Raw genomic sequence first — 27,601 nt, forward strand, 5'->3', positions numbered from 1 at the left:
ATGCCGGGCCATGCACTGCTACTGCGCGCCCGGTTGTCCACCCGCTGTCACCAGCTCGAGGCCCGAGGTCAAGCAACTGTGCGCCCGTCCCCTGCGCACCACCGAGTTCGACACGTCGACTCGCGCGTCAAGACCCCGACTGGAGGTCTTGCCTCAGCGCGGACGATTCACGAGCAACTCGTCTGCAAGCCTGACGAGCGAGTCGCCCCCACGCGTGCAAGAGCAAGCACGGACGACGCCCCGCAGGCTGTGCAGACGAACAGCGCATCTCGCGCCTGCAAGACCGCTCCACAAGACGCGTCGACGCGCGCACCAAAGTCCCCGGAGGATGCCTCGGCCAACTCGAAGACGAGCCACCGCGAAGAGAGGAGCAGAGAGGCCGATAGAGAGGAGAAGCAAGGGCCGACCGCGGTGAGTACCCCTGCCTGCCGCCCTCCTCCATCCTTCCATCCACACCCACGCTACGCGCCCTCGACCTCCCCCTCTCCCCTTCCTCGTCCAGCACACTCGCCGCTGCTCGACGACCTCCTGCGCTACTCTCGTCCGTCGGCCTCCACTCGTCTGTCACCCGCTCCTTTGCCCGCAATTTCGCCGCTTATCTCTCGCCCCGACCTCTCAGCAGCCCATGGAAGAGCACGCGCGGGCGAACCTCAAGAATCCCGAGCAGTGCGTAGCCACCGCGCGCCCGGTATCCACCCCGCCGCTACGAGCCTGCCACGCGAAGACTTGCAAGCCCTAGTCCGCGCGCATCCCGCTAGTGAGACGGCTGCTGCCGAACGGGCGGTGCTCGCGCGCGCACGTAGGCCCCGACAGGAGGTCCTACCCATAGCGCAAACGATTCACGCGCAGTCCATCTGCAAGTCCGACGAACGAGTCGTCCCGTGCGTGCGAGGACAAGCAAGGACGAGGCCCCGCCTATCGCAAGGACAAGTCGGCGAGAAGGCTCAACTGGGGGGACAGCCCTGCAAGCAGACTAGGCCAAGAGATTGGAAGAGGAGGCACGAGTCATGAAGACTCTGGTGAGTACCAGAGTCCCTAGCCCTCCACCTCCCTTCCCTCCGTCCTCGCTCGACGCACTTGCCTCTCCGTGGTGCTCTCGTCCGCCTGCCTCCGCCCGTCTGTTGCCTGCTCCTTCACCCGCATATCCGCCATCCCTCTCGCGTCTCGATCATTCGGAGGATGGCCAAGCCCATGGCGCAAGCGACCCACAGGATGAAAGCCGGGCAGTGCGAGGACACCCCGTCCATCGCAAGACCGAGCAGGAGTGAGGAATCGCGCGGGAAGGAGTCAGGCACGAGGGTGTTGGGCTTGACAGTCGACAGAGAAGAGACACGAGCAGGGACGACCGCGGTAAGTACAACCGTCAGTCTCCCTCCCCTGTATGCTCCCCCATGCCGTCGCTTAGCACCTCCGCCCTCGCTCGACGTACCAACGCCGCATGCACACTGCATCCACCTCCCGCCAGGCCCTCCGCGCGCGAGCGGGACCCGCTGCTCGACCCCTCTTCCGCGTCCCCGTCTCAAGGTCCTCCCGGCTGGTGTGCGCCCTCGCACCGCCCTCGTTCGTTCGCATCGCAGCCTGTGGGCGGCTGGAGTTTCTCCACGCTCCCATCCGACCCGTCCATGCCTCCTCTCCACGCTCTCTCGCTTGCGCCTCCGTCTTCTACGTCGTGCCCCCGTCTCTCGACGACTCATGGCACTCCCGGCACTAACGACTTGCTAGAAGAGCACCGGGCCGTGCGCTGCTACCGCGCGCCCGGCAGCCCTTCAGTTTCAAGCCTAGCTGTAGCCGCAAGCTCGCCACCCGTCGAAGACGAGCAAGCCGTGCCGGCTCGCACAATGGGACTCAAGAACGAGGCCCCGCCCATCGCTAGGACAAGGCAACGAGCAGGTTCGACTGAGGGGCAGCCCTGCACGAGCAGGCTAGGCCAGGAGACTGGGAGAAGGGAACTATGAGTACTCCGGTGAGTGCTCCCGTCCATCAGCGCTTCAGTACCCACCATCCATCCGACCTCCTCGCCTGCGTACCGTACTCCCGTCCTCGCTCGACGAGCCTGCGCCTCCACGCCATACTCGTTCGCCCGTTTCCGCTCCCCCTCTTCGGAGGCACTTGTCTCCCTCATCGTTTGACGTGTCCCGTCCTCCACACTCTCACATTGCGCCCCCGCCTTTGTCAGACGTACCCACACTTCCGTCGCCGCCCTTCTGCCTCAACAACTCAACCTGCCTCGAATCCACTCCCACGCTACGGACGGTCGGCGCAAGAGGTCGAGCCAGGCCAATCCGTCGCACCAAGCCGCAATGAGACAGCGACGTCGAAGCTCGGAACAAGTCCCTCAAAGGACGTCCCTCTCGTCGCAAGAACGTGAACGAGCCAGCGGAAACGGTCGAGTGGGGGTCCGCCAAGCGCGATAGATGGGGATGTAGACATAGGGTGTAGGGGATGGGAAATGGCTCTACCCACGGACTCCCCACCATCCTCGCGCCTTCGCCACCTGGCGGCCATCGAAGACTCTCGCGGACGGCCTGCAGGGCTCAAGCTGGGCTGTGTGAGACCACCGCATACACGGTAGCAACCCCACCACCGCCAACCCAGTATGCGAAGTCGGGCATTTACGAGCACTCACCAAGGACGGGGACGAAGCCCCGGTGGTGGCGCAGACAAGCTGCGCACCACATTTCCGTAAGGCAACCGTCCCGATCGTGTCACCGCGCGCAGGAGCTCGCAAAGAGGATCCCCAGTATGTCTCAAGAGCGGACAGGTCCGAAGGATGGAGTAGGGAAACGTCAGGGACTAGGACTTCTAGTTGGGAGGTCGATGGGCAGGAGACGCGAGTCAAAACGACCGCGGTAAGTCTTCCTGCCCATCAGCCCCCGCCGTCTTCCACTCCGCTCTCGCGTTCTGCACGTCCGCCAGCTCCCGACGTCCCTCTCGCCCCTCCTTGCTCGCTCTCCACACCTACGTCGCCCGTGCTTCCGCTCATGCACTCGGCTGGTGACAACTCGTTGGCGCCAGCATGCCAAGTCGTTCCGGGTGACGCGCGCAAGGGGGCGCGCACATAGGCATGCTCCAAGGGTAGGTGTCGCGTTTCACGGGTCTGCGCGCGCGATGGTGACTGAATGCCTCTCCACCACAGTCAGCGGAGGCCTGGATAAGAGCACAACTCCTATCCTGCTTGCCAACCGCCTCCGAAATTTCAGCACGGCCCCCATAACACGCGTCCGCGCCGCGCCCCCGCCTTGCCAGCTCGAAGCCTGCGCTGAGAGCGTACGCGCGAGACGCGCCGCCCGCGCCGCAGAGCGCACGTGTGGTGGAGGCGGTGAAGACCACGCGGACGTGCAGAACCGGGGCGGGTACGTCCGTCGGACCGGGGCCTCTGCGGGGGTGGAACTAGCCTTTGGGGCGGGTGCACTTGTGTTATCTGCTTGACCGCGACTGCGTCCTTTGGTGCGCATATACCTTGCATCGCTGCTGGGACGTTGTCGTTTGCCAAGCAAGCATGGATGAGCGCACCGCGCACGCGTCTTGAAGGCGCATTAACATCAAGAACCGATCTACGACGCTCCTCCGACACCATCGACTCGGGCGAGCTTCAAAGACACCAACTGCATCTGGATCCGTATAACCTCTTTGACCACTCACGCCACTGCCAGCGGCGAGCTCGACGCCAGAGGATCAGGTCCAGACGACCCCGAAGAGCCATCCGTTCCACACGTACCTCCCCTCTAGCACAACCTCGCGATCGATAGCGAAGTAGAAGGTCTGTAGGACGACGAGGACACTTGCGGTGGCATTGGAGCAAGAAGACGAGCCACGCAAAGAACGCGAGCAACCACGCACGCAAGGTCGGCAGCAACGTTCCCGTCGACACGATACATGCCTCAGACATTAGTGCCGCGACGGTCTGCGACGAGGTGGTAGCGTGCCTGCAGCCGCAGTCGACCCAGACCACGGCGGACAACTCCCTGACTCAGATGGCGATCAGCGCGCTACAGAGTGGGCCTCGTGCTGATTGTGCGAAGGAAGGGGGAAGGAAGTTACATGTACATGACTTTGAAGTGAAGTAAATGCATCACGATCACCACAACATTGGCGGACTCCACCACCTTTTGGTGTTTATCGCGCAATGCTCGACGCGTGAACGAGCAGCGGTGCGATCGTCGTGGTCACAGTCCCGTCTTCATTCGTCTTGCGTGTGAGGAATCGAACCTGCCATTCATCCTGTGGTATGCTTTAAGTGTGTGCGCCCACCGTGTAGGACAGCCCATATCACCTGATCTATATAACGAACAAGGAGTATCTCCTGTGCCTCCGCAAAGTGTGATCCTCCTGTGGCTAAGCAGCCTCGTCGGTTCTTAGTTGTCAGTCTTAGACGGATACAGCAGCATGGACATACTTTCCACTCTTCTCTGCATGTGTTCAGCATATGACTTTGCACGAGCGTGCTCTGTATCCCAGGGAGGCCGTTTGGGCTGTGTAGGGGAGTGGGCATGCAGATCACTTCGTGAAACGAGCTACGGTGGCTCACTTGGTGCGTCTCTAAGCCAGAGTTGTCACCTTGACCACTCTCTGGCAGTTCGGCCTGGACAGGTGTATCAGGCGAAGCTTCTAGAAACAACGAACTGTTCATTGTGCGCATCACCTGCAGGGTGCCCGTCGCCGTGTTGTTGGGAGTAGCTGTCTCCAAGTAGTCGATGTCCCACTCTAGTTCGCCCGACGATGTATATTTCCCTGCCTACACATGTGAGTTTTCTCCTACTTCGAAGAGACATACATACCACGCGCGCTAACACTTCAACGTAATTACCGTGCGCCGCTGCTTCGCTTGCGGGCAGAGGAACTTGTGATAGACTGATTGGAACATTGGATAGATCCATTATATCAAAAGTGGGTACATGCACCGGCACTCAAAGCTTCATAGGCCTCGGGTCGGCGTCAGATTCGTGGATGAGCGTCCCCATGCTTGCGAGTGTTTGGATGGGCGCTAGCAGACGGAAAGCGACGGTCGAAGGACGGTCGTGGGCGGTCGATCCGCCGTTCAACGTTCAACGTTCGACGTCAAGTACAACGCTCAGCGCTGCAAAGCCTCAGCACTCAACGTCTTGAACATCGACTCACAGTGAGTTGACTGTGCGCATCGTCGCCTGGTGAAGTGACTAACTGATTAGGTGCGTAGCTCTACGGTTCCCTGAACATGCTCGGCACCGTCTACCCGTAGATCGACCATCCGTTGGTGGACAGAAGCTGGTGGGCTCCCGCTAACCCCGCCTGTGCACGAACAATTTGCTGACATCGAACGCAGAGAACGTCAGCTTCTCGTACGACGGCCGGAACCAGAGGAAGGCGACCCCGGGTCTTCGACTTCCCCTGTTTTGTCTTCCAGCCTCGCTCCCTTGTCATCCTTCTACTGGTCTCGCGTGTAGCGTACCTCGTCGTCGGCGACTGAGCTTCGCCGAAACCCCGGATTCAGACTTCCGTCGTGCCAGTAAGCGGCAGGGGACCGACAGCCAGAGCTCGCCTGCTTCCATTCACTGGACGCTCTCTCCCTCTGAAGCCACATCCTTAGGCCTTATCCTTCGTCCTCGAACCCACCGCGCGCCATCAGACTCCCAGAGTTCGGCCAATAGTCGGCTGTGTATGTTCAAAGCCTTGTATGATGTTGGCCCCACGACTAACGCGCACTGTCTAGGTACCTCATCAGCCAACAGAAAAACGTAGCTAAAGGCAAGCAAGGTCACCGAGCCCGGCAGCACCCTGTTAAATGTCGCTAAGGGCTCGATCGTCGCGCTCGCCGGTCAACTGTGCGCCCTCTGCCCTACCGTCTCTACGACCTGAAGGAGGGACGCACCCATTTCCGTATGAAGTCCGTGTCGTGGACGTACGCTTCAAAGCCTATCGAGCGTGGTCAGTGCGTATTCCGTACATACGAGTCATTGTTGACCTATGCGCTTCGGGTAGAGTGATCCCTGCCACCACCCCGACGCCAGTGTCCTTTGATGCCCAATCGATCTGGGACCAGTACGTCGGCAAACACGACGAAAGACATCAGCACCAGGACGGTCCACTACCCACTACCCATTCAGGCGAGTACGCCCGTGCATTCATGCGACCCGCTCGCGAGACACGTACCTCTAAGAACGCACGGCCGACAGCGGTTACGGACGCACCTCAATTGACGGCTAGGATGCCCGAGACGTGGCTCAGCCGAGCTTGCGCAAGGCTGTCAAGGTCGTCCCCCAGGATAGTGTCGTTTTCAGCGCGAGCATCGCCTACAACGTCAGGTACGGTCTTCTTGGCTGCTCTCTACTCCAGGTGCCGATGCTGATGATGGCATAGTTATAGCAAGCCCGGTGCGGTCACGAAGGCCGCACGTATGCCCGAGCGGATCACGAGCTTCCTAGACGGTTACAGCAGGATGGGCGAGCGTGGCGTGGGGCTGAGCGGGAGAGAGGCAGCATGTGGCGATCGCCGGGACGCTCCTTCCGTCCCCCGGCTGCTTGACGAACCTACTAGGTAAGGATGGCTGCGCTGCTGCTGTAGACCTTATCTCACGTTTCTGGTGTAGTGCGCTGGAAGCCGCGACGGAGAAGGACATCTAGAAGGCTCTGCAGCGCCTCTAGATCTCGGAGAGACGGTCGTCGGTGGCGATCACAGACAGCTTTCGGTGCGTATCTACCGACGGGTGCCTCGCCTTCACTCATGCCTTCCGACACCGCGAAGCGTAGTGTGGCTGGCCCAGCATCACCTCGGCCTTGGAACAGGCACGCATGGCGTCACTCCGCCGTGGCCCGCCCGCCTTCAAAGTGTTGCCAGATATGCATGCCAGTGCTACGCCCAGGGACCGTCTTTCCCATGCATATTGTCGTACCCCAGCTCTTCGCTGCTGACAGCCCGTCACACCTGTGGTTTGTGCGTGTCGTTTAGTTTCCACAGCCTAGCACAACTGTCGCCTTCTGCCTGCGTCCTGCCCGCTCGCTGGCGACTGTCACCCGCTGTCCTTCAACACCACGCATTGCCTTCGACATAGCGTTCGGCATAGACGAGACCATCCCCTAGGCCTACCGGATGATGCTCTCGAACAGCTAGAGTCACCTTGCAATGGTCTTGTGTGCGGGGTATAGACGGCGAGATCTATCGTTGGCTTCCGAACACAGACTCGAGGCCCGAGCAGACCGATGCCGCGCCACCACTGAACACCGTGCTACAATACGTCGACGACTACTTGTGCTTTCGTACCCCGCGACCACATCAAATTCCACTCACAGGCGGATTAGCTGGGCCGCCCGCATACATGCTCATTTCCTTGAAGACGCATCCAGGCATACCTGCGATCGCGTCCCGCAGCCGCATTATCCGTGCTGGAGAGGACCTAGTACCGTCCTCAATGCTCGACGGGCTCGAGGCGCACGATTCCTCCCGTTGCTCGTCGTTCGTCGGGGGCGTTTGTCACTGGACCGCGAGGACCGCGCAAGAGGAGTACGACACGGGACACCCATAGGTCCTTCCCCTGCGCACGGCTCACGTGGGCAAAGCCAGAGGGCAGCTGCTAACGGGCGAGGACCCTGACAAGGGCTACGCCCGCATCGCGCTTGGCCTTGAGCCCGGCGGGCGTACCGCTGAGTGCATGCGGGAGGACTTGGCGGCTTCGTAGTGAGGTGATGTAAAGGTGTTACTTAATACTACCGGGACTGGATACGCAAGGTTCTATGGCCACTGGTAAGCCCTGCCCGCCGTGACGTCCGACGTTGAGAAGTGCGGATGCGTCGCTCATGGCTACCTCGCTCGCGCAAATGGATAGACTTCGGGGTGAGTACTCCTATACGGCTGTTTGCTGGCTTCGTGTAGTCGCGTTTTGCGATCGCTCTGGCACAGAGGGTATCTAAGTGTTGGCACGTCTGCGCAAAGGAATGTCCATGACTTTAGCATGGGCAACGCGTGGTCATAAACCTGGCGTGGCCGCCGGCCCAACTAATGCTCTACCCCGTTACCAGTTCACAGTACTGTTATCGGGATTGGTCCAGCGCCTTTTTGATCGGCCGCCTCTTCAACGTTTCAACCACCGTTCGTCCCGTCCTCCCGCGTTCGCCGTTCAAACCTGCATTCGTTCGGTGCAGACTCGCGTTGGACTCCTGTGCTAGTTCGTCCGGGAGCTGCGTGTATAAAAAGTTTGGGAGTGCGTATGATGTGTGAGTACGCCTTTGTTGGTGGATCGTCTAGCGGATAGATGCTCTTCGCCCTCACGGGACGCCTTCGCGCAAGTCACGTTCCAAGAGCGGACAGAACAGGTTTCCTGTCGATTTGCAGCGAGGCTTGAACGTCGGGCGAGAATGATCACTTTTTTCTGACGTGTCGCACGGCTGTGCAATACTTAACTTTATCGGCTTCTACTTCGCCCGCCATGTATGTTCGTCGTCGTGCTGACATAGAGGCGCCTTTAGGTCGGGAACTGTTTCGTAACACGCTTTCTTGAGGTGCTGCTTGTCGTATACCATCGATCACAAGCCTGGCAAATAACTTCGTGCGGAAATACGAACGCTTTAATCTCGGACCTGCCAAGTTCGCTCCCGGTGTATTAGCATGTGCCGGGAAATTGAGCCTATGTTCGCGTACGAAGGAATCCTCCTCAAGGGTGCTACGTACAAGCGAAGGAGGGGGTAGAAAACGTCTGGTTAATAGATGGCGCGAAGCAATCGAGTCCTACAGGGTGACGAATACGGGGCTTCAATCTTCAAGCTTCAGTACTTCAGTACTTCAGTCATCGGGATCTTTCACGTTATCTCGAGGCGCATCATACGCATACGCTGCCCAGCTGAACGCACACCGGAAGTGGCGCGATCAAGCTTATATATCTAGATCTATCTTATGACGACCTGCCACTGCGCTCTGGCCCTGTATGCTTACGCATTTGCTGTCGTGTACTGTCGCGCACATCTCCATTGGCCTGGTTCCCTAGAACTACTGTATGGTGCCGATTCAGCACTGACCAGTACGTGAGTGCACTAGTCATGCGTGTCAATCGGCAACAGCTGATAGGCACTTGCTAGCAGCAGATCCTCGCACATAAGAATTTGCAGCTGCCACTGTCATAGATATGTCAAGCCGAGCGGCCGCTGCGGAGTTGCGTTGGTGCGACTGCATGCGATGTATTCAGGACATCGACGAACATCCTGTCACCCACGAACTCATGCCAGGAAAAGTGTATGGACGGAAAGAATTCTACGCACATCGTAAACTCCTTGAAGTATCGGCGGATGCCAGCCCAGGTACTGAGTGCAACTAGAAGCTGCCTACAGTTACTTATGTATTGTCGGTGTTGTTGCAGGTATCAGCGCAGAGCCCGAGGCCCATCTTCAAGGCGCGTCTGCTCAGACCCAGTCCAATACACCCAAAGGAGAAGCATCTTCCAAACGATCATCGACACCACCAGATCATCCTGCCATTGTCCATCTACAAGAATTGCGGGACGACCTTCTGGAAAGGAAGTCGGCTCTGGAGGAGCAGCACCGTCATTTGGTCTTCCAAACCCCACCTCATGCACTGTCACCAGCTGCTGCGGAAGTCAAAGGAGCTAGCGGTGATGCTGTGGAGATCAATGCAGGTACCTTCGGCCTCGCTTACGACGACCCCGAGAACGCGGCTCTCCTCGAGTTCGAACAGTGGCTCTTGAACACCTACGTCGATCTCGAAACATCAATGAAGAGCCAGAACATATCTGTTGCTACTCGAGCCGACTTACTTCGGATGGACTTCGGCGTCGCATTGGCGGAGGTGGAAAAGTGGAAAGTCGCAGAATGGGAATTACAGCGAACAGAGGCGGTAGAGGACCTGCGAAGCCAGAGACCGGAGCTGCCTGGCGAAAGGACATCGGTTGATACAGGTTCGATATATTGCTCCCTGTTGCAGTGACTTACTAACAGGATCTATGTAGAGCCATACGTCTTTCCGAACACTCGATTCTTCAATTCGCTAGCGCTGTTGTGTTACCTGATCGTCGGCACCCTTCATCTTCTCTGCGGACTCTCGATCAAGCGCTGCGGTTTCGTCCTGGGTAGTCTGCACCTACTCCTCACACTGGCACCTACCTTCATGGAAGGCGCAGAGACCGCACCACGCAACACAGAGTATGCTCGCATCATCTCTCAGATACCGCTTGATGCACGAACGGTGATTAAGGACCTCGCGATCTCGCCGAAGACAAAACCGTATGTTTGCTGCCGCCAGTGCTTTGCAATATACGCACTCGGGGGAGGAAGCGACTATCCAGATCAATGCACCAAGCAGTGGACAGCAAGTGGAGAGGTCTGCGGGGCTGAGTTGCGTAGGACCCGCTTGATCAATGGACAGCTGCGAACCTTCCCTGCGCGTCAGTACGTGTATCACGATTTCAAGGATTGGCTAGGACGCCTGTTGTGTCGCCCCGGCATGGAGGAAGTCATGGATCGAACGTTGGTCGATGCGGTGGAGACAGGCGATGCCGCAGAGATTGGCGACTTCTTCGATACGGAGACACTTCGTAGCCTCACTGATCCCGACGGGAAGATGTTCGTTCAATCCAGCACAATGGAGGGACGATACGTCTTCAGTATCTGCATGGATGGTTTCCTTCCGAGCGGGAAAGGCGGCAACGCCTCGGTGTCTGTCGGAGCTATATATCTCGCATGTCTAAACCTTCCAATCTCCTTGCGGTACAAAGAGGAGAATCTCTTTCTCTGTGGAATCATCCCCGGGCCAACCCATCCGTCGCAGGAACACATCAACCCACTATTGTCGCCCCTAGTGGACGACTTCCTCGATGCCTGGTATCACGGGATCCGATACACCCGGACACCCCGTTACAAGTCAGCCAGAATTGCTCGATGCATGCTGTGTCCCCTCGTCTCGGATCTACTCGCGGCCAGACAGATGGCTGGATTCTCTGGACATGGGGCTAGTTTATTTTGCTCACACTGTTTCCTAAAGCTAGACGACATCAACAACCTCGAATGGTGGCGCTGGCCGCTTCGAGTGGGCGCTGAGCAGAGGGCGGCCGCAGAGCGCTGGAGGCGAAGCGACGATCCGGATGAACGGGCTCAGCTCTTCCGTGAGTACGGTATTCGCTGGTCGGAGCTCATGCGACTACCGTACTGGGATCCTGTCAAGTTCACCGCCATTGATCCTATGCACGCCCTCCTACTTGGTCTATTACACCGTCATTGCAGTAACGTGTGGGGTATGGACTCTAGATTCAAGGACGGATTAGAGGGTCGTTCCAATGATCCGGCGAAGAATGCGCCCACAGACGATCAAGTGCGTGAGGCTCATATCATGGTCAAGACGGGTACCGATCGCGACGTCCAACGCTTGCCGAAGGAGGTAGCTAGAATTGTGTGCAAGGAACTCAAACTTGCATATTCTGGCAGGATCGGAAAGCTGCGCAATCGCCTGCTCAAACTCGTTAGTACAAAAATCCTTTCATGTATGACTACGGCTGACCAGCAATAGAGGACGGAAGTAGGGTGGCCGGCGGGCCATGGCGAAGGTGCTCCACAAGACAAAGCCGAAAATGCGCCCTCGTCATCCTGGACCCCTCTCAACGATTTTCAGCTGCAGGAGATTCTCGCTTCCCTACGCATCAAGAACACAACTCCTCTACCGGCCCACAATCAACCCGTTTTATTCAAAGCGTGTGTCCAGGCTTTAGGCGGTAGTGCGGCGCAATATAGCAAGCTTCGAGTCGGCGAGCTGCGCTCAAAGCTCGAAAACTACGTATGCTCTGCTCATGAACTGCAGGGAAGCCAAAGCTGATGATAGCTGCCGCAGAGAAACGCACGGGTGGTATCGGAGCCGAGCGACACCGACGAGACCCTCTCCCAGAAGACTGGCCAGCCTACGCAATGGGAAGTTGATTATGGGATGGCCATCTTAGACTATGGTGTAAAGTCTCATTTGCGACCGTTACGCGTCCCTTTACTCGCCGAGTTGTGCGCCAAGAAATTCGGAGGTCAGCCTTCTGGCTACCACGCTATGAAGAGAGAACAGTTATTGTACAGGCTCAATTTATGTGTCTGTATCCTCTTCTACGACTAGCATGATCACAAGCTGACGTATGCCCATAGCTTGAAGAAAGGAAGACGTCTAATATTACTCAATCGAAAGAAGCTCCTTCGGCAAACTTCCCTGTCAGCGAGACTGAGCTCATCATCGCCGATGATATATTCGAACATGGATCAAAGACTAAACTCAAGGGTCTCCGTGCCGCATCCGTGACTGCGCTCTGTATGTCCAAGCTGGGTTGTACACGACGCGAGGCCGAGAAGATGAGTAAAGGTGACGCACTCTCGAGGCTGCAGCAAGAAGTAAGTTCACAACCTCGTCACACCGCATCTGTATCACTCACAATTGGAAAGCGACATAAAAGAGGTATAACGGACGAAGACGGACGACTAGCTACGAGCCGGAGATCGCGGACCAGGGTCTTAGGTCAAAATACTCTGCGTCTCATCTGGGCAGAGATGCAGGATATAACATTGCCGTCTGAAGTCTCACGAGCGCCTTCAAAAGCAGGTGCTCCGGGTTCAGGGACCCTCTCAGCAGACGAGTGGCGGACGTTCTGTACCATCAACCTCGTCGTCACCTTGGGGTGGTCTTGGGGGACCCTTCCGAATAACAGGAGAGAGTATGCACTGTTCCGAAACTTCATGGACCTAGTCACTGCCGTCAAACTAGCGACAGCGAGGTCGGTGACTGAGAGAAGTCTATGGGAGATGCAGACGGCTATGCATCGCTACCTAACGAAGCTGCTAGAGCTGTTTCCGGGGACGACCATCAGTCCCTATCAACATATGTGCCTCGGCCACCTTCCTACAGTCCTCAAGACGCTGGGACCTGCGCATGCTATCTGGTGTTTCGTCTTCGAGCGTGCCAATTTCATTATGCAGAGGATCAAGACAAATAACCGGATAGGTATGCTCAACATTGAGGGAGAGAACTGAAGTGAATGCCATTGCTCATCACCCTTCGTAGAGGATCTTTCCGTCACTCTCCTCAATCGTTTCTGTACTCGACAGAACCTGCGGGCGCTATTTTCCCGTCTGACGCTTCCTCAAGCACTGCATAAGATCATACCAACATACATGAAGACTTTCGAGTCCGACACTCGAGGAACCCTCAACGACATGCTCTCTCTCGACTCGAAGACAGATGCGGCTCTGGACAGCGGGGAAGACGAGGACGCCGACAAGAAGACTCGGCCGCACGCTCTCACGCGCGATGTCATTAATGCAGTGCAGACACGCGTGGGCCAAGCAAGCCGTCGTGCAGTCTCTATGAAGTCCGTGGAATATCTAGGTGTTCGATACAAGCCACATACGACGTCGCGGAACGACAGCGTGGTAGTGTTCAGAACAGGTAGCGATACAGAGTGGAGAGCCGGCCGCATCCGCGAGATATTCGCACAGGAAGAAGCTGTAGGCACAGATACAACGTCCGGACCCAGACAGTGGAGAACATGGGTAATCGTCGAGGAGTATCGGCCCCTGGACCCACGTCATCGTGAATTCGACCCTTACAGGGACTTTCCCGTGGCTGGAGGGCGTCTATTCTACTCAGCCTTCATGCCCAAGTTGCTCGCCTTGACGGTCCACGACATCGTGTGTCATGCAGCAACAATCAATAGAACCTTGCCTGGGTCTGGCGATCAGTGTGTGCATATCCTACCATTGGACAAGGTACGGCTCAACTTGATATCTATGGACGAGAGACTCACTCGCGTCCATGCCAGTGGTGACGTGATAGCTGCAAATGACCGTCGTCTCTCTGATTTGCACTGTTTCGTATCTCTGCTCATACGTCAATGAAATCTCACGATAAATGTGATTCATTCACAGTACGGTACTACGGTTTATGCTACACCCTGTATTATACGTCAAAGGTAATGTCCCATTGCTCGATCCTCGTTTAGATACCGCATATCCCTTTCGTCATGCATCCTCCTCCTTTTCATCAGATTCGCCGTGAACACGTACTCAATACAAGCACGTCGAATCAGGCGAGCCCCAGTTGGTCAAAACTTGGAACACTACCTCCTCGATCTTGAGCGAGTGCACGGCGTCGTCGACCGGGAAGGTCTGAATATGCTGCGTTTCCAAGATATTGTATTCCAGCTCAGCGATAGGAACGGCCTTGAAGCCGGTGGGTATCGCAGATCGGATCGGAAACATATGCTTGACCCGGGTCGCGATGCCGGTCACTACCGATGCAGAGGCAGGTAGAATAGCCCATACAAGGACAGATCGTGGCGCTGTACGAGAATCGCGGTCGAGCGATGAAGGCAAGTGGTCAATTGTTACGTTCCTGACGCGGACGGGGTCCGAGAGCTTGATCCCGATATACCCAGATGAGCCGCCCATGGACCAGCAACTGCCGGGTTGCAGGTTGCGCGTCAGGACCGTGGAGGGCGAAAACCTCTTCTCTCCGGACGCGGAAGAGTAAGCGAACAGTCTTTCTGCGATTCCTCGAGTGTCGTAGGTCCGGGACGTCAGCTCCTTGATAAATCTTGCACCAGCAGCGTAACTGGCGAAATCTCGAAGTCCGAGGTCGTCTTGCGATGCACGGAGAAGTCGCATGTCTATCTCCATCGCGATGCGCTCCAAGGTCACCGAATTCACGGAGCCCACCGGCATACAAAGCGTGGAGGGTAGGAATTGGTGAGCGCGCTCCGGGATATGTATCTCGTAGCGACACAAGACCTGCACCAAGAGACCGACCAAAAGAATGGAAGCGGCGCCGCCGAGCATTACAATGATGCACTGCCTGGCGATGAGACAAGCAGCGACGATCATGTTGAAGAAGAGCTTGAGGAAGAGACGGGGACCTGTGACGAGCATTGCATCAACAGAAAGGAAGGGTGCGCGGTCCGGCATGTTCGACGAGGGAGCGGCTACAACAGTCCCAACGTCTTGGGGGCCGCGCCGTTCAATACCAGAAACGGCTGGTGCGGGGCCAGACGGAGGATCACTGTGACCTTGGATGTGCGCATACGGCGGTAAACCGGGCGCTAGGTGATCTCGGTCGGCTTGCCTTGCCGTCTGGGTGAATGACAGACCTTCATATGGCGCGTCATCGACATTCAGTGGCACAGCTGAGGCATTAGCGAAGTTGTCGAAGTCCTGTGCACCTGGAGAGGAGTCCTTCAGTATGAAGTCGTGATGTTCTAATGATGAGCTGCCTACGTCCGTAGTGCGGTGCATATTGGTGTAACCGCTCGGAGGGATTACCCCGAAAATCGTCGAAGACACTGTAGCCACGTAGCGTAGCGGTCCCCGAGATCCCTGCCTGTATGACGCACTGAGTCAGTTCACGCTCGCGTCTCCACAATGGTAAGAGACGCCCACCGACTGATTACCGTGCACCTTCTCATACGAGGGTGTTCGCTTCCGGAAGCGGTTGCGGACCGGGCCTGTTGTCTGTTCCATGTATGAAGCCGTACAGACTTGGATGCTGAGCGCTGAGCTTACACACTTACAGACGTCCGTATTTATATGGTTGCCCCTAGATGGGATCATCGAAGAGGACAAGAACGAGCGGAAGCGTCAGGATACGGTTACAATATGGTGGCGAGCCATGGCATGTCCCATTCAAGCACTCTTAGGGCGTTCGGTCCACCATTGTGGACAGCGGCCTCAGCCGGGGTCGCGGCGGCAGTGGGTGCGGTTGCCTAATTAGTAACAGTATTCCCATGGCAGTACATGCTTAGCGCTCAGGTCGGTTGCACAGCGCAAGTCTTGCGCACGTCCTTCTCCTCCACAGTCCGTCCGGACTCGACGCTGGATGCCCATTCACCACGCGAGATGCAATGTGTAGCTGGAACTCTGTACGTAGCCGTTCAAGATAGGTGTCACTCATAGAGGTTCGTGGATATGACTGCGAAACTGGCAGAGATCCATCGGTACGGCGCGTGGTGCTCATTGGTTAGTCGATGTACAATGCAAGCCCGAGACTCAAACTGAGGCCATGCACATCTGTACGGATCCCTCTACTTGACGTCTTTGCCTCAGTCCCGCTTCACTCCATCAGCAGAAGGGTATGGACTTGTCAAACGAGAGGGTAATCCTCACGTATGCACCACTAGACCCTGCTGCCTTGCCTGGAGATGGCTTTTACCTTCAGGTTGTCGCTTGCATCGTGAGTCGCGTCTTCGAATGCCCAAGCCTTTGTCTCATAAGCAGCATAGCGTCGCACGGTGTTGGAGCAGACGCCTACCTACTTGTTAATAACGCCAGATCCATACGAAGAATTTACCCCGTTGCCTTTCGACGATCCAGAGTGGGACAGTGATACTGGTGATGAGGTCCACAACGCGCAGGAAAACGAACATGGTGTGTCATTGTTTGACCTGGAACAGCGAAGTCTGGAGCGGCAAGCTGGCACAGCGGCCGCTGAGGCCAATGTGATTAGTGTCGATGAAGGTAGTGCCACACGTTTCGATCTTGATGTGAACAGCAATGACATAGTTTGCATAGATACTCCTGAAGAAGAAGGTGCTGAGGAAGAGGGTGGCGACGCAGCCTTGTGGAATATGATATGTCCTGCTAGCTTGGGTGCGTGCATTGCTCGTCTTGCATTTACGATGGCTGACAAGCGGCGAAGAGCACTTGCAGAAGCACCCTTCCGACGTCGCGGGCGCAAAGGAAGTCTACATAGTGCGAGTTCCATACCGCGTAAGACCCCACGATGACTGTATGCCGCTCGTATGGGATCTCTGATTAGGCCTCAGATTTCAGATAATTGGTCAATCCGCCTCTTCGTTCGGCAGGATGTCGATGGCATATCCAAGGTTCGGATCCTGAATCCCCCCCTTCGGTCGTGGGCGAGTAGCTGGACAGACTGAGTACGTACGGCCAACCATACTCATGTTCCGGACGCTGTCTCATCCGATTTAGTGATACATTGTACAACTTCCTTATCACGCTCGAACTCTGTTCTCCGCGATGAGCTCCACCCAGGATTGTTGTACTTCCCGGTGCCATAAGGACATGCAAGGGCTTGTAAGTCGCAGACGACTCCGTTGGGCTCGCCTGCCCGTACGCCCGTGCCCAACGCATTCACACACCCGCCTATCGGTGTGTGCATTCGGGCTTCCGCTATTCTGCCCACCTGTCTGCTTACCCGCACATCCTGCCACTCGCTCGCTCGCCTGGCTGCCTTACCCGCCCCATCTTTGCTCGCTCGCCTTCCCCTTAGCCACTCGGCCGCTTGTCCGTTTGCTCGCGCGCACCACCTGGTAGCTGTGTGCTCTGCCGCCATGACAATGAGCGATGGTTTATTTGATCTCGTTTATCTCTCTCACCGTCTTAAAAAATTTACGCAGGTGCGAAGGCCGCGCGATGCGTATTGGCTGACCGCTTCCACTTAGCAAGGTCAGAGACGATCCTCGAAATGAGGCTATAGAACCCAGTGCTACGGTACGGGGTGACGAAGTAAATCAAAGAACTGAGACGCAAGGGCATTCCTCTCATGGCATGGTCATCTTAGGGGTGCGAGATGGGATCTGGACGCTGCAGCCCTGGTGAAGTACGTCGTCCAAGAGCTTGCTTCACGGCCAAGTACGCAGCTCTTCCTGCGACATCGTACCCTAACTCTCTAGCAAGCGATAAAGATCTTTTACACCTCAGCGACTGCGACCTTTGCCTCCTGCTCTACTCGACGGAGCTCTTGCGAGTGGGCAGCTCGTGCTGCTCCAACGTCGCTAACTCAACAACGTCGCCAGCTCAAGCGGAGCGGGCGCTATGTACGCAGATCGATAGCAACGTGCGATCACAACACAATGCATTCGCGGTATGTACTAGTACTTTCCTTTCTTGGTCCCCTTTGTGTCGATGGAATACTTAGCCCAGCTCTTGTATCGGCCACACAAACATTTGTTACGCTCACGGGCAGCCACACACTGGAGCTCATCTGTGCGATGCCGTCTTCGTCGCAGCCACTCTTTGTACGGCAGTTCGATGGACGCATGTTGTGAGTCACCCTTCCGTTGGCTGAACGTAGACATTCACTGACGTGAGTGGCATATGCATAGACAGTACAAGGTCTTGCTCTGCGTGAAGTTGACGAACTGCCTAGCTGCGAGCCGGCCTGGCATGTTCACTGGCCCCGAGCAAGAAGGGACGATGCTGGTTGTTCAGCTACCGGACCCGGGAATGTGTGAGGATCTCATTCGATTGTGCGTTCACTTCGTCTCTCATCGCAGGTACCGGTTTAGATGGCATCCTACTGAATTTCCTGAACCATGAAACCGGGCGGCAGGTGTACTTCAAAACCCTCATTACTCCACTGGTTCATTTCGTTATCTACGAGGTAAGCCACTTAACGTGATGGCATCTGCGATGTACATTAATACGATGAGCAGCAACAAATGACGATTCGTTGGAAGGCTACTGTCCCTGTCCATAGTCATTATTTGACCGCCCTGGAAAACCGTGAAGACTTCTGGTCCGTCTTACGATGCCTCGGAGACTGCAAGGCGGACGTGCAACGCCGACAAGCTGCAACGATAGAGCACTTGAAGTCCCTCGAACGCACCTTCAACGCCATAGCAGGAACTCGACTGGATGTAGTATTCCAAGATATAGGCAAGCCGGTACACGTCTCGCTTCTCAATCGCTGCCTATTCATGGTGGCGGGATGGATATGGGTTCTGATCGACATCCTTGCTTCCGCATACAATTCCCTACGCCGCAACGGGCAGGAGTCATCGTGAGGTCTGGATTTCTGGGCGAGTCCATGTCTAATTGCCGGCGTCTGTATGACGAAGAGTGCCATGCCATCGTACCCTCACTGTATTGTATATGCGCATCTCATGGGCACTTGAATTATGGTACTATTGGTTCAAAACCGTCATGTATGTTCTATGCGCGTTTGCTCCGTCAAGTTGCAACGACTCCCTATGAATGTCGATTTCGATCTCACGTTGCTGTCACTCAATCTCAGCACCTGTGGCTTGGCGTCGCGCCTGTAAGCGCCATTCACTTTAAACGGTTGCGCGCGCGTATCGCCTTCCGTGTCCCGACGAATGTCTCCGTCGTCGACCTGGAGGAGGAGGTCGCTCGAGTCGCTCGACATTCCCGCCTCGTCACGTGAGGTGATCCAAGCCGCCGCAAGTCGCTCGACCGCGGGCGCCGGGCGGCGGCATCATCGCGCACACGGGCAAGGAGGTCCACCAATCTCATCGGCAATAACCACCCATCTATCTTCGACACGGACGTGGGCATCCAGTTCACGCTCACGTTCGTCAAGCTGATGGCGTGGTACGGCAACGATTGGAGCTACTCCAAGCGCGTCTGCGACCTCCTTGCGTACGCCGCGGCGGATAGCTCTGTCGCTCCAAGGGCCCGACGCCAGACCGACCTGGTGCGTACTAGGGCGCATCACAGCGGGTGACTTCAATTGAGGCAGCGGGCACTTCTACTAGCGCCCCTGACTTCTACTGTGAACGGCGACTTTTACTCGTGCCCCCGACTTTTACTTCAAGAGCTTTGGTATATATACTCCCAAATCCGGCATGCCCTACCGCCCTCTTCGCGGTCACGACCTTGCCGCGCTCTGCTCCTCCCGCATGGAATCCCCACCTCTGCACGAGGAGGATGCAGCTTCGCAAGCTCCTACAGAGTGATGTGAGTGTACGGCTTTGGCTACGAAGACGCGCGTTGAGTGCTCTCATCCTCATTCTTCACACTATCTAATGCGTGCTGCTCGAGCTCTCGGCCGACCCTATGAGGAGGTGCAGCACTGTGGACTACATCATCGCGCTCTTGCTCAAGTCCCCGTTCAGCCGTCTGGACAGCACCACACTCAAGGACCCTCTATCATATATCATCGTTGAGTCAAACGGTGGTCCCCGGGCTCGAGCGCCGTTCATACAGTCTGGCCAGCCACTTCTCTCACCTATCCTCAACAGGCTGAGTATCGCACGGAGTGATATGATGGGCGGCCCAGCGCCTTCGAACGGGGTCACCAGCACTGTACGACGCACGTCGTCCTTCGCCAACGCGCTCAAGAGTCTTACGAGTAACATTGCCTTCCGACTAAGGACAATGGCCGTTTGTCGCCGCGCCCTGCATTGACTGGTGAATACCCGCCATTTGGTAATATCATACGTGTTGCTTACCATGTTCATCAGCGAACGTCCCTGAGATTGAACGAAGTCTTCGTGAGACCTGAGCGAGGTCCCGTAGGATCACAAATGACACTCTCACCATCGGCACTCGAGCCTGTCGATGTTGTGGCATCTGTCTTCTCCTCGGCATCCACACCAGCATATTAGCACCCCTGCTCTAGCCCAGTAGAGGCCGTTCACCCGCACTCATCCTGTGCTGTCGACGAGGTCGAGGACCTATTCGAAGAGGCCATCGACCGTCGCACCGAAACTTGCATCAGCGCCCGTTGAGATATCGCCGCCGCTCTCAACGCGGCTCGGCTCGGCTCTGGGTAACGCTCGTCGGAGACAGACAAGCTACGGTACGTAACTTAGTCATGGTCGGGCCCGGTGTCGTGGTGGTGCGAGGCGTAGCGGTCGGGCCCAGCTTCCTGTCAAGTCGTTGTAGTTGCAATCGTCGTCGGGGCCGCTGCTCGCGTCCGAGTCAGACTCGGGCGCGCTCGAAGTCCACGCCAATATTGAATATGGGCGATGGCGTCGCTTCCGAAGGGGGCTGCAGGTAAGTCTGCGAACCTATCAACGAAATGCGCGGGTTCGGGCATCGAGGACCTTTATCCGGCTCCGTCCCATTGGCAGCGGAAGGCACCGCGGAAGGCCCGTGTACGTAGAACTGATAGTGGGCACCGGCAACATGACTGCGAAAGGTTGTGGAGAGCTGGTATCGCCAGGAATAGCGAGAATATCAAGCTTGGGAAGGGTACACGGTGGAGTCCCAGTCAGAGGCCATTGGGACGGTCTGTGGGGAGACTCGGACTGCGGTACGTTTTCGTTGTGATACATTCTCACTGTGGTACATAGTACATACACTATGCAACCTATAATACACACCGCGCATTGCACATACATGCACACCCCTCAAACAGTGTACATCGCCAGGCTACTTTTGATTCATGTCAGTTGACTGACTTTCGACGGATGAGGCACACTTACATCTTTGAGCCCCACATCCCAAGCATCAGACCATAGGACGATCGATATGGTAAGGTATTCCGAACAACATGCGTGGGTTGATGACCTGGACCGCTAGCAGCACGACGTAAGGCTGAACAGAGCCGGCCATCCTCTCCATCCGATCTCTCTGCGCTTGCATCTCCGAGGCGAATTTCTTTCCGAAGCCGACAGCAGGAAGATCGTCCCAGGACACGAGGGCGTGAGATGCCACTCGTATGCGGTCGCACTTCCGTGTTTGCATCGGGTTGTGCTCGACAACCATGTGGAACGCAAACTTCTTGCGGGCATCAGGGAGACCAGTGGACCTTATCACTGAAGCTACGAGGTCCGTGACGGAAGGGTTGTTACCAAACCAAGCATTTACATCATGCAGCAAATTCGCGTCTGCTGGAGTCTGCTGGATATGGCGAAGTCTGGTGCATTCCAGCTTGTGATGGCCCCAGTCCTTCCTTTGGCAGGTCTTCGACTATTGGTGGGTCAAAGAAGAAGAGATGAAGGTAAGCACGCTTTGCAAGACGAAAGATGCGGCGTACGTACACAATATCGGGCAATTTCACATCCTTTACACCGCTTCAGGGCACAGTCCAAGTCCGATTTGTGGCATTGCGGTTCGTTGCACAAATACTTGTGACGACCAGCCGTAGAGCTCGACATTTGAGGAGTGGCGTATTGTGGCGACCACAGACAAGTACTGGTGGTCGTTATATGCGGCATTCGTCAGCGGCTCGTTCTCATTTCCCATTGTTGTCTTCAGAAGGCAATGATGGCGAGACGCCATGAAATAGCAATGCATTATCTGATGTGGACGATATCCTTACACGGGAAGTTAAATCATGTGTTCCAGCTAGGTCCATATCGTTAGGGCCGGTTGGGCCCCGCGCCTTTCGAACACATAGCGGCGGAGACCAGCGGGTTTGATATAGGTTGTTCGACCTCATATCCTACACACGGCGCTAGTGTGGATGAGGAGGAGTCCGACGACCTCCGCCCCTATACTACGCACTTTTTGTGCGGGGCCTGGCAACGATGTGGACTTAGCTGTCACGTTGTCGCCCTCGCCGTGTTCTTCTGCCAATATTATGATAGTGAGTGTAGCTTTTTATGGTGCCAGTAGTGCGCCGCACTGCTCACGCGCCCTCGCCTCCTCCAGCCGTCACATAGACGCGCTCACGCTCTTCCTTTTGCATACCCGCTCCATCCACGCCAAATATCCGTGGCTGTACCTATATCCACGCGAGTCCGCACCCTGGCCATCCCGCTCCGTCGAGAGCAGTGCGTAGGACAGGCGAGCGAGCGACGCGATCACAAGATGGGCCATGCGAGACCTTGGATGAGGTGAATAATCGTCGCCGAAACTGAACTGGGTACGAGCAACGCTTGGCTCACACATGTCGCCATTCAGAACCACTCGATCTATTGGCGGCAGTGCGACGACGACGTTTGACTCAAGCGTTTTCGATGATTGCGTAGACTGCGGGCCTGATGGTCGCATGCAGAGTGCATTGGTGGATTCTGTTCACATTGTCGCCCCCGCCGTGTTCTTTTGTTAACACAGGACGCGCGCACGCTATGTCGACTGCCCGCCCGTTTTATTCACCCCTCCCACCGACGATTTGCGCAGGCTCGGTGTCGTCTCTTCCTCCCGCCATGCGCTTGATGAACCTGCTGCGAGCTCCTGTCGCGTGACACCATCTCCCTCGAGCCAGCGGTCATCTCGGCAATGTACTGCGCAGATTGGGTGCTCCTTTCACCCTCTCCCCAGCTTTCGGGTAGCCTCGAATTCACCGTCGGACGTCCTCCGCCTTTTCCGCCCAATTGCCGCGACGAAACCGGAGCCATTCCGCCCGGCCTGCTATCTTCGAGGATACCATACGTGGGCGTCGCCCTGTCTACGAGCGCAGGTACTCTGAATCACCTTCACTCGTTGAACGACACGGCCATCGACCGAGACGAACGGTTCGCTGACCCCGAGGAGGCGCGCCGTGGGTAACGCCCGGCCGATCCAATCGGGCGCTCACACATCGATCGACGGGCTCCTATTTAGAACCTTGGATGCTTACCGCCGTCGCACAAGCGACGTAGCACGACCGACTCGGGCTCTTCATTGTCGGGGGGGGCACTGTTCTCCTGTTCTCCCGATGCGGACGACAACATCGCATCTACCACCCCTCGTACACGCATACTCGTACCCGAGTCTGCAATACTAGTACTACGCACAGCTGTCAGGCAGATCTGTCCCCTTCGCTACGATCATCCTCTACAACCTGTCCTCGTGAAGCTCTAGTGTCTCTGCATCCTCATCAATGGCCTCCCCCCACCTGGATATCCACGAGACGTACGGCCTGTTAATGCTGGGCTGACGGGCAGAGAGTACCCAGAGGAGAGGGTGCGAGAGGAGTCCCGCGCGACGCCGGACGACCTCAACTGGATACGCCGCAGCAAGACGCTGAAGCTGAACCCAGCTAAGTGCGCGCTCCTGGTTGAGCAGCTCCGCAGGAACACTGAAACAGCACAGGACATAGGTTACATTCTCGTGGACATCCGCGGCTTTCGGTGCACTAATGGGGACAACGTCTGGAGTAACGCCACAAAGCTCGTCTCGGTACGTGTGCTCAATCCTATTCACAAGGTGCCTCGCTGAAGGTGTCGGTATCGGTAGCCTGACCTTGCGCCGCATCATGCGCAAGCCGGACCTACCGCGCCTCGGAAGCGCGACGCTGCGCTTATCCAAGGAAGACATCACCGTCTAGCACCAGTACTTCGTTTTCTGCCAGGACGAGCGACACGCCTCGTTAGTAACCGCGAGCCTGAGGCTTGTCTGGTCCATCTCAGCCTCGCGATGTCCTTTTGCGACATACATTCCGACTCCACGCTATTGAGGCGTGCTCACGGCTGTACCTGTCCTGCTCTACGAAGACCGTTCGCCCTCTGCGTGATATAGCCAAGGTCGCTCGCCTGCAGTCTGGCCCTCAATCTACGCATGCAAGCTCTTCCGTCTCGCGCCTCTTGCCTCTTCGTGCTCGCTGTCCTGGCGCCGTCTCGTGTCCAACCCACGTCCAAATGGATCACGCGTAGGCAGCTGTGTCTGCCGTGCCCCCGGTTCTCTTTCAATGCTGTCACGGCTCGGGGAAAAAGGCGGGAATATTGCTGGTGTGTGGTCCGTCCAGGTTAGTTGATCGTACCCATGTTTCGGCGCGTACCATTGACAGAAGTTCGCATCGCCTATAATCAGTCACACAACGCGACTGCGACTGCGTGGCCAGTGCAACCGTACGGACCCGACTTGCTCCGGGGATGTTCCTCGCCACGTGAGTACACTTTCCTTGCGCATTACAGGGCTCACGGCTCGGCAGATCGTTTCGGGCTTGCTACAGACGGCGGACATATTAGTACTGAACCTCCCATTTAATTTCTTTTTTCCAAATCTCTCTCCGCTGCGCCAAGCTCGTTGCTAGGCATGCGCTCCTGCGTGAGCGCTGCTGGTGAAGTAACACACGCGGACATCATCCTCGCCATGTCGGTGCTGCGTTCTCGAATCTTGACGTCGTCCTTGCTGCGCTTAACGCGCCTCCGTCGACGTCTCATGCGTGCTGCCGCCCAAGTTTGGTGGCTACAGTCAATTTTCACGAGTCTGACGAGCGGGCCATATGGGCCCTCAATATTCAATGGTGGGCAGCCGCAGTGCGGTATGCTACGTGCCGACGTCAACAAAGTATCGAATGTGATGATAGCCACTTAACGTACTTCACAGTTAACACAAGGATTCTTTCTGACACGTCACATTACCGACGCATCACGCTACGTGGTCGGCCTGATAGGTCGTACCAGTCTGTCCTTCCTCTGATTCCGACGGACCGACACCATATAGTAAGCCACCGGCGACAATTCAAGAAATCGGACCTTCTCTGCATCTCTCGTCCCCGTTCTGTTCTCATGGCTCAGGAGGCAGACATCGCTGACGAGCTGTACTCTGAACAGCCCTTGTTCATCTCGTCTCGGTGCCCATTGGCACCAGAACCCGAAGTCAAATCACACGAAGAGGTCGTCGCCCCGGTTCGTGCGATGGCACAGCAGATGTTTAGCTCCGGTGCTTTGTCTGCTGCTTATTACATCGGGGACGCTCTGCAAATTGCCCTTTGGCTGTTCAAGAAGCCGCTGGGTGTCCTCATTTTTGGCATGGGCCTGGCGGTCCTTTGCAATTACGTTGTCGGGAAGATCGGTGACATGCTATCCCCCGTCTGTTTGGTTCCGGTCATCTCAACCACCCCGTTCTGCATTCATCGCACAACATTCTCACCCACCGTGAACAAGGCGCCACACTCGGCGGATCTGGACAAATCGATCGGGCTGCATGGTAACTTTGGGGGCCTCCTAGATACGAACGCGGACGCGGGCGACATAGGTACGAAGCTCCTGCAGTCGGAGATTGCGACGCGCGACCTGGTCACGCTCGTGCGTGTCAGTGACCTGCGCAGTCGTAACATGCTCGCAGGAGCTCTGGTGCAGCTTGTGGAGGATGCAAAGAGGACAGGAGAAGGATTACATAGTCTGAATGCAACGATCAACGGCGCAGTAGAACGGTGAGTCTGACTCGTACGTTGGAGAACACCTGGCTCACCACAGAATTTAGCATCACGGTCGTGAACGATTACGCTATGAGCACAATGTCTGCCGCGACGGTCGATGACAGTCCGTTGTCGTGGATCGCTACCACTTTCTCGTTTTACTCCGGCACTCCGAAGGTCGTCATTGTCCAGTCATACAGAGATGTAATGGAAACACTGGCAGCGGAGACTGAGCGCGCGCTCCTGGAGGCATCTATCAGCGCCGCAAACCTCGAGAGGCTCCAAGAACACCTTTTCACAATTCACGAAATCTGCGTGAGGGAGGGACTCTCCCTGAGTGACGCGCGCGCAAAGCTGCTTTCCGAACTATGGTCGGTTCTCGGAGGAAATCGCGACGCGCTGCGCAAGGCTGAGGGACGACTTACCCTCCTTGCGGAAGTCGACCAATATACGTGGTTATGACGCGCGACGTGCTCAAGAAGGTGGCAGCGGATGTGGAGGAGCTGAGGGACCGCTCGGCCGCACCTCAAATTGTCGGTGAGCGCGTGCCGGTGGAGGTTTGATCCGAAGCATTGGCCAGGGCATCGAGAGGCTGCAGCAAGGGCGCCAGAGAGCGAGCGGGGGAAGGCATGCAATGGACAAATTATTGGCGGCGCTCAACGACGGTGCATAGCGTAAGTACGGCGATGTACGTTCTGGCATGTATCGTCAAAGGTAGCACTAGGATCAGTCGCATATGCTTACATGTGGTCTATATTACAAGAATGCACATTGACTTACGCAGTCCGTCCGTCTCTTCGAAGTGCTGATGATTTGGAGTACTATCATAAGCAGAATGGCGATCTGAGAGAGGCGAGGCACGCAGAGGTTGGTCCAACTAAGTTAGTAGCGTAGTGCAAGGTTTAGGCACGCAACGCTTCTCTCGTCCACGTCTAAGTAGAATCTTCACCGACCCTTCGGTCGTCTTTTCGCCCACCCACCTTTCCCTTCTCCGCGAGATCTCGCCCCTTGCATCTCAAGTCCCAGGCAAGGTGTACCTCATTGGCTCGATACGTTTCCTCCCCGCGACATGTGAACGGCCACGCGATGAAGCTGCCGGCGGGGGTAGCTCCCGGGCACCCGCACCATAAGGCCGCACTCTTGCTAGATCTCGACGCTGTCGACGTCGAGGCCGGCGTGGATACTGAACAATCCGCTACTGTTTCTTCCTTGAACATATACGCACTCGTCCGACTGCCCCGCTAGAGCCAACAGCTAGCCGCTGCGTCCGCACGCACTCGTCTCCGCCCATATTCAGCGACATCCGCTCATCGTCTGCGGACAGTACTAGTCATCCACACTCAATCAGGTTCGACAACAGGCTTACATATATATCCTCCTCGACTCAGCTAGACGACCCATTCTGTACCTCCAGCCTCCGTATGCTAGCGGTAATGGCAGCGCACCCAGCATCGATAATCTACGTGCCCTCGCCAACTGCACACCCGCAGAACTTCTCTTCCTCTCTACCATAATCACGCCTCTCCTCCGGCGAGACTTCCTCAATTATCTTCCCGCAGAGCTCGCTTTCCACGTTATGAGTTCCATGACGACCCGAAAAGTCCCTAGGGCGAGCAGGGTCAGTCGTGCATGGCAGCAACTCCGGGACGCCCAATGATTATGGCGGTGTATGTGCGACATCCATCACTACCCCTTTCCCGAAGACGAGGAAGGCGAGGAGAGTTGCTCCGACGATGTCATCTCCAACTTTTCAGGTGCGTAGCCCAATTACCTTCCTCTCAAATACTTATTCATCCAATGTGTGCCGGTTCCCTTCAGTTGCTGCTCCGACAGTATCAGCGTTAAGCGTGCAAGAGCTACCTTCGTATCTCCTCCCCACACCTCCGCGCTTCTC

The 27,601-nt window shown here is 56.5% G+C and overlaps 7 protein-coding genes across 7 annotated transcripts; 5 read left to right on the forward strand and 2 right to left on the reverse strand.

Annotated features, from left to right (window-relative positions):
• B0H18DRAFT_1116104 (uncharacterized protein) lies at positions 1-1,955 on the forward strand (the record flags this gene model as incomplete). Its single annotated transcript, XM_048033365.1, has 2 exons — positions 1-881; positions 1,466-1,955. 2 exons carry the CDS (start codon positions 1-3, stop codon positions 1,953-1,955), a joined length of 1,371 nt encoding a protein of 456 aa, XP_047896903.1.
• A 4,041-nt stretch (positions 1,956-5,996) lies between these two features.
• On the forward strand, positions 5,997-6,599 carry B0H18DRAFT_1116105 (uncharacterized protein; the record flags this gene model as incomplete). Its single annotated transcript, XM_048033366.1, has 4 exons — positions 5,997-6,125; positions 6,184-6,281; positions 6,343-6,513; positions 6,566-6,599. 4 exons carry the CDS (start codon positions 5,997-5,999, stop codon positions 6,597-6,599), a joined length of 432 nt encoding a protein of 143 aa, XP_047896904.1.
• Positions 6,600-14,003: 7,404 nt separating this feature from the next.
• On the reverse strand, positions 14,004-14,624 carry B0H18DRAFT_838125 (uncharacterized protein; the record flags this gene model as incomplete). The annotated part of the gene is made up of 1 exon (XM_048039463.1): positions 14,004-14,624. A coding segment is annotated over one exon (621 nt), but the record flags the coding sequence as incomplete, so codon positions are not given.
• A 1,438-nt stretch (positions 14,625-16,062) lies between these two features.
• On the forward strand, positions 16,063-16,742 carry B0H18DRAFT_1116108 (uncharacterized protein; the record flags this gene model as incomplete). The annotated part of the gene is made up of 4 exons (XM_048033367.1): positions 16,063-16,161; positions 16,211-16,445; positions 16,500-16,577; positions 16,627-16,742. The coding sequence occupies 4 exons, from the start codon at positions 16,063-16,065 to the stop codon at positions 16,740-16,742; spliced, it is 528 nt and encodes a 175-aa protein (XP_047896906.1).
• A 2,458-nt stretch (positions 16,743-19,200) lies between these two features.
• B0H18DRAFT_871878 (uncharacterized protein) lies at positions 19,201-19,416 on the forward strand (the record flags this gene model as incomplete). The annotated part of the gene is made up of 1 exon (XM_048040191.1): positions 19,201-19,416. A coding segment is annotated over one exon (216 nt), but the record flags the coding sequence as incomplete, so codon positions are not given.
• A 1,730-nt stretch (positions 19,417-21,146) lies between these two features.
• B0H18DRAFT_952529 (uncharacterized protein) lies at positions 21,147-21,884 on the reverse strand (the record flags this gene model as incomplete). Its single annotated transcript, XM_048042122.1, has 2 exons — positions 21,147-21,608; positions 21,768-21,884. The coding sequence occupies 2 exons, from the start codon at positions 21,882-21,884 to the stop codon at positions 21,147-21,149; spliced, it is 579 nt and encodes a 192-aa protein (XP_047896908.1).
• A 1,561-nt stretch (positions 21,885-23,445) lies between these two features.
• B0H18DRAFT_952530 (uncharacterized protein) lies at positions 23,446-26,169 on the forward strand (the record flags this gene model as incomplete). Its single annotated transcript, XM_048042123.1, has 7 exons — positions 23,446-23,477; positions 23,510-23,744; positions 24,218-24,309; positions 24,406-24,450; positions 24,587-24,828; positions 25,011-25,722; positions 25,773-26,169. The coding sequence occupies 7 exons, from the start codon at positions 23,446-23,448 to the stop codon at positions 26,167-26,169; spliced, it is 1,755 nt and encodes a 584-aa protein (XP_047896909.1).
• Positions 26,170-27,601: the final 1,432 nt, after the last annotated feature.

The sequence above is a fragment of the Fomitopsis serialis genome (assembly GCF_022376445.1).
Source record: "Fomitopsis serialis strain Sig1Antser10 chromosome Unknown B0H18scaffold_12, whole genome shotgun sequence".
In the NCBI taxonomy this organism is placed as follows: domain Eukaryota; kingdom Fungi; phylum Basidiomycota; class Agaricomycetes; order Polyporales; family Fomitopsidaceae; genus Fomitopsis; species Fomitopsis serialis.